This window comes from Amborella trichopoda, chromosome 1 (genome assembly GCF_054954075.1).
Source record: "Amborella trichopoda isolate Santa Cruz 75 chromosome 1, AtrichopodaSantaCruz75HAP2 v2.0, whole genome shotgun sequence".
Taxonomy (NCBI): domain Eukaryota; kingdom Viridiplantae; phylum Streptophyta; class Magnoliopsida; order Amborellales; family Amborellaceae; genus Amborella; species Amborella trichopoda.
The window spans coordinates 45,823,344-45,829,418 of record NC_142336.1 but is presented as its reverse complement, the minus strand read 5'-3'; the positions used below and the strand labels follow the sequence as shown (position 1 = coordinate 45,829,418).

Genomic DNA, 6,075 nt, shown 5'->3' with positions numbered 1-6,075 from the left:
TCAAAATAAAAAAAAAACATCAAATCAAATCATACTTTACCTCCCATCTCAAAAGAAAAAGAAATTTAATATCATCTCAAGAAAAAGGAAGAGTAATAGCTTTGCATCACCTCAAAAAAGTAAAGAAATAGTAACTTTACATCGCTTCAAGAAAAGTAAATGAATAATAAGAGGAAATAGTAGAGGTCTTTATATCACTCCAAAACTCTATATTTTTGTAATGTCAGCGAGGAATGTTGTCTTCCTTCAATATTTTCATATAGTCTTCTAGATGATTCAAGCAAAATTCTTTGTTTTTCTTTTGGAATGACACACACTTCTGTATTTCTATCTGTAGGGCAATTAATTCATTTAAAGAATACCCATCTTTTCCAAAAAAAAATTCATCATCACAAAGATATTCATCTTAGTATCTTCTGACAATTCCGGCTTCTATGCAAACACATTCTTAAATTTCCTTCCCATTTGTTGCATCCCAATGGTTTATACCTTGCTCTACTCCTTTAGTCCACCTTTGGAAGTTCTTCTCGGACTTGAAGACCGGTGTGCTGAGAGGCATGGAAGTGTGAGGTTAGCTGCAGGCAAATGCGGGGAAAAATAGTGTTGAGGAACGAACAAGAAGCCAGTAGAATATTGAGAAAGAAGTTACATAGGTTTAAAGGTTCTTTAATGTGTTTAGTGTGGGCAGGCCCCTGCCCCAACAGAGAGAGAGGTTGGAGCACCTTGCCCTGACCCACTGGAGAGAGAGAGGTTGGGGCTAGCACATAACCCCAAGAGAGAGTGAGAGGTTGTACTACAACATAAATCTATCGATTATTTTAATAAAATGTCAATTAGTGAACAAATTAGCCGATTCGTGTACAAGTCGGCCCATTAGCATCACTTAGTGTATAAATTGGCTGACTTGTACAATAAATCGGCCGACTAGTGCACTATAGGAGAATGCTGCAAAATATATAGCCTATGAAAAAAGGCTTACTTGAGCTTAGTCAGTGCCCAAGTCCGAATTAGTAGGCCGATTTTTAAAAATCAGCCGACTTTTCAAAACACTGATCCAAACTTATTGGAGCACAATGTGGAAAACTGGTGGAGATTGATGGAAAAACCTCACCTAAATTACGTCGTTGGGATTGAGCAATGAGATGAGGGTAGGCCAGACCAAGCGAAGGGTCGGGGAGATGTTGGTAGCCATGAATGTCACTTTCAATGGCTCTGTGAAAGTGATTGAAAAACCTTGATGGAGGAAGGCAGGTCAAGTCTTAGGAGACGCATAGCAAGAAAAAAAAAGGAAATAAGAAGTTCACAATGCAGTTGGATAACTCCCCACATTCAGTAGACCATTGTGGGATCACCATATGGGGGCTTTTTGTAAACCTAAATGAGAATATTTTGTTGGAATATCAAGGGTTTAGAAGACATGAAAAAAAGAGCGATATTATCCCCACTTGTTAAAAGCTGGAAAACTCAGATCCTTGTCCTCCAAGAAACAAACAATGCATTTCCATGGGAGTGATTAAAGTTAGATTGAGGATGAGATGGGACCTTATAGTTACAAGCTAAATTTTGATGGTAGTTCTTTCGGCAATCTTAGTGTGGTTGGTATTGGAAGAGTGACGAGAGATTGGAATGGGCAAGTCCTTACACGTTTGCTATCACTAACGACGCAGAATTTTCTTCTCTATTGCAGGGCCTTAAGCTCTTTAAGGAGAGATTTTCGGCTTGTATAATATAACGTGTGCCATGGTTGCTTAAGTTTTTGGCTGGAGGTAATCGATTTGGCTAGTTCCTAGATTATTTCTGCATTTATAGTGAAGTTGCCGATCTTTGCCAAAAGATCGACCTTCGTTTTTCAGATATTAAAATTTCAAATATTGTAAATGATTTGTTGTAATCCATCTACTTGAGCAATAAAATGATTTAAACCTTTTGTAAAAATAAAAATAAAAAATGTCTTTTTTCAGCCCTTCTAGTCTTTCTCATGTTGGTGATTCGGGGGCTATGTTGATGGTATGGGATCCTTCTTATATTAAGGGATCGAATTTTGATGTATACACGTTTATTTCTATTCGTTTTGAAGGACCTTATATGAGGGAATCTAAACACAAAAAATTGAATTACACCTTGTATGTGAAGATATACACCAAAATGAATAAATTGATCTCCCAATTGTTCGAACAGCATTCACATAGTCAAACAACTCAGTCCAAAACTTACATATATCTGAGATTGACCGTGTATTGATAACTAACTCCCAGGAGGCAGATTCCATAAGGTGGTGGTAAAAGCAAGCACCGACAAAAGTATCCCCTGACCATCCAATTTGAACAATTAATCGAAATCAACATACATAAACTACTCCAAAATTCTAGGAACTGCTAACAACTACAGTATTATAGAGCAGACTAATGAGAAACTTTTGGCCAAGTTCAATTCTGTTTCATGGAATAGGAGACAAAACCCATCATATTTGTATGGAAAAAACTATTTCCTGAGAACTACATATTTTATGAAAAACAATTCCTATAATAATAGGTTTTTCTTGTTCGGAGGAATCTATATGCACCTTGGAAGATACATTTCTACCTGGAAAAACAGCTAAATTCAATGAATTTCTAGAGATGAAAATATGATTGATAGGAAATGAATTTCTAGAGATGAAAATATGATTGATAAGAAGTGGCTAGAACAAGATAGAAGTATTGATAGGAAGTGGCTAGAACAAGATAGAAGTAGAAAGATATTTCTATGCATAAGGAAGGACAGAGAGAGGCGAGTCAAAGATATAATAATTTTTTAGAATGGGAGAGAGAGAGAGAGAGAGAAAACAAGGATAGAGTGGGTTAGGGGGAGAGAGGAAGAGATTGCCCTTTTTTGTCTATGCCCCAATTAGCTATACACTCATTTTCATTTTTTTGTTAAATTAGATTTTTAGCTTGTGCAGAGAAAAACAACCTCCTTTTTGGCACAAAATAGAGAAAAACATTTTCTAGCAAAAGAAAATTTCCATCCAAAATTTTGAAACCAAACGACAGTAACGGACAATCCCCCTGAAAAACTTTCTAGTAGTCTGTTTCTAGGATCCAAATAGCGCCTCAAGATCCTTAAAATTCCTAGGAATGGGTAATATTTAGGGTTTTATAAAGCACAAACGAAAGATTTCAGGTAGATTTCGTTTGTGTTAAAGTAAAAGAGAGCCCCAAAAACATCATTTCAAGTCCTAAAATATGCAACAGGACCACATATCACAATAAAATCACACTCGGTTCCTGTGCCTCCAACTTTATAGCTTGAGGTAACGCAATTGGGTGCTTGGAAATGTGTTTAAAGAGATAAAAGGAGGGGTATGAGAGTAAGAAAACTGAATTCAGATAATTTTTGTATCGTAAAAATGCGAACCAGCAAATTAGTAATGTTTGGATCCAAAAAATTTCAAGTAAAAAAACAAAAAAGTCATTCTAACAAACCAGAATTCAAACACCTTATCCCTGATCTGAAAACTTATGTTATCAAAGAAGGTAAGAAACTTTCCCAGATTAGGATAATATTTGAAGGGGCAATATCCTAAGGGTGCGGTTAGTATAGAGCCTAGGCTCTAAACAATCAAGTTAGAGCCTACCTTCAAATAATATCGAGAAAGGCTGTTTCAATACTGGAAATCTTTGTGATAGCCTTAAAATATATTTTCATATTTATTTATAAAGTTTAAAGCTTCAAAAATAGTGTACATCGGCAGATCTATGAAAACTAGAAAATTGACGGTCCAAAAATGCGTTAAAAAATACACTATTTCCAAAACTTGAAATCCATTTTTTTCTCATGTCCATACATCTTGATATCGAGATTATCAATTTACAGATATTTAAGCACCAAAACAACTTTTTCTAGTGAAATTTTTTAGGTAAACTTAAATTTGATTGTTTAGAGCTCTATATAAACTTTTTCCATATCCTAAGAGGATCAAGATATATACAGAGCATTATTAAGAATTAATGGTAACTAAAAAAATATACAAAAGAAATCACAGAAGAGAACGTATATAATGAGACAAGAAGGTAAAAACAAGGGATCTGCCATTGAGTCCTAAAAACTAGTGTTCGGACAAATGGCAAACTTGTTCTGCCCATCATTAGGGGGGCAAAATACTATCAAATGTAGCACTGGACCAGCAATACTTCATCTCAAGTTCGATTCCTACTGCTGAACCACCTAAAATATGTGAGACCTTACCGCGAAGAACTAAATAGCTCAATCAATCAAAGAGAGGCATCAGGGCTAATGCAGTCTGGCTCACATAAAATGTTCTCTTTGCCACAAGCATGATGGCATGGTGTCCACTGCATTTACAGTGCCTTAAATCAAATTATGTTCCAAAATATTCTTATTTTCATTCATCGTTTTTTTGAAAATTAAGCAATCTAACAGCTTTCCATTAAGTATTCCCCATCAAGGGTATTCAAGGGTTTCCAAAAAAAAAAGGACTACCAAATTATCAATAAGAGAAAAGAGAATATGTAAAAGGAAAAAGTTTATATAAGGTTGCAACCTTAAAATGTAGAATTACAGGTGCACCTCAAAATTCCTTTATAAAAGGTTGTTTGGATGTTGAAAAACCCTCTAATTGATCATCTCGACATCGAGATGTATGAATGTAAAAAAAAAAAAGATTTCAAATCCGCAAGATAGTGTCTTGCAACACATTATTTGGACCGTCCATTTTCAAGATTTTCATGTGTTTATAAATCTACTTGATTTGAACCATTTTTAGAGTTTAAAATTTAATAATTTGAGATGAAAATAGATTCTCAAACGATCCTAAAACTTTTAAATATCATAAATGTACAAAATTACATTTATGATAAAATTTAGAAGTGCAACTTAATTGGATTGTTTAAGGTTGCAACCTTACACAAACCACACCCTATCTAAAAAGGAGCCAAGGCCTAATGTTAAACCATACGGACAGGACCGTTACGATTCCAAAGGAATGCATGTTGAACGTTCGAACAATGCCGAATTATCTAAGGCATTTCTTACAAATTTGTTTATAGAAAATATTTTTGGCGGCATAGAAATATAATATGTTGAAAAATAAGAATTAAAATTATTAGAAAAATAAATATGTATGTTCAAATAGGAGATACATCATCGAAAAATTCCAAAGATGTGCATAGATATAACGATAGGAAGGGTTGGGTTGGGTTGGGTCCGGGTCACCTGAACCTGACCTCGAACCAGGTTAGGTCCAAGTCAATGGGACCCAGACCTGACCCACCAATTCGGGTCAGGTCTAGGTATATAAATAAAAACATAATATAAAAAAAAAACTTATATATTTTATATTAGGGTGAGGTTTGTATAAGGTTGGAGCCTTAAACAATCAAGGTAAGGCATACCTCCAAATGATATCTAAAGATTTGTGTTTCCAATGCCAAGAATCCCCAAGATAGTCTAGAAATCTACTTTCCTCTCTAATTATAAAATTTAAAGCTTCAAAAATGGTATAGATCTAACACATCTACAACCACCTGAAAATGGACAGTTCAAATAATATATTACAAGCTACAATATTTTCAAGACTTGAAACCATTTTCATAAGGTCAAGATGATCAATTGGAGGCTTTTTGAGCATCAAAACAATATTTTCCAATGAGCTTTTGGGGTGCGTCTTGCTTACATAAGTGGAACTAGAGACGTATCACATATATTCAATTGAAAATAGCTTGATCTTTTTAAGAAAAGAGGGTATTTCGGTATCATATACAAGATTATACTGTGGGATTTCAAAACATTAAAGATGCTTCTAAATTTCCTGTTAAAAAAGACTCTAATGAACTTCAAAATTCTTGCAGCAATGTGATTAACTGAACATGAAAATAAATAAAAAACGGCATACTATAAATGCTCTGCACGCATACCAGAAACACTCCCAATGAGTATGTGTTTGTGTGTGCATGTGTGTGAAAGAGAGACTCTTTTATTCCCATAAAAAAACACAACTCACCCAAATATATAGTAACAATTATCATCGTCATGATATTAATTTCAATAAATTTTATCGGGTTATTATTGGTTGGG

The 6,075-nt window shown here is 34.6% G+C and overlaps 1 protein-coding gene across 14 annotated transcripts in view; it reads right to left on the bottom strand.

Annotated features, from left to right (window-relative positions):
* Positions 1 to 169: 169 nt before the first annotated feature.
* SNI1 (negative regulator of systemic acquired resistance (SNI1)) overlaps positions 170 to 6,075 on the bottom strand; it is a 40,208-nt gene continuing 34,302 nt past the window's right edge. For 4 of the 14 annotated variants that reach the window (XR_016056328.1, XR_016056298.1, XR_016056340.1 and 1 more), the window contains one exon: positions 2,087 to 2,307. Coding sequence is in view for 3 of the 14 variants with exons in the window: in XM_088867933.1 (XP_088724059.1) it covers positions 449 to 548; positions 2,215 to 2,307 (193 nt within the window). In the remaining 11 variants the exon portion in view is untranslated. Of the gene's footprint in view, positions 576 to 2,086; positions 2,308 to 4,227; positions 4,335 to 6,075 lie in introns of those variants that run through there. The other 10 variants (XR_016056336.1, XR_016056303.1, XM_088867950.1 and 7 more) reach the window with 4 other exon arrangements.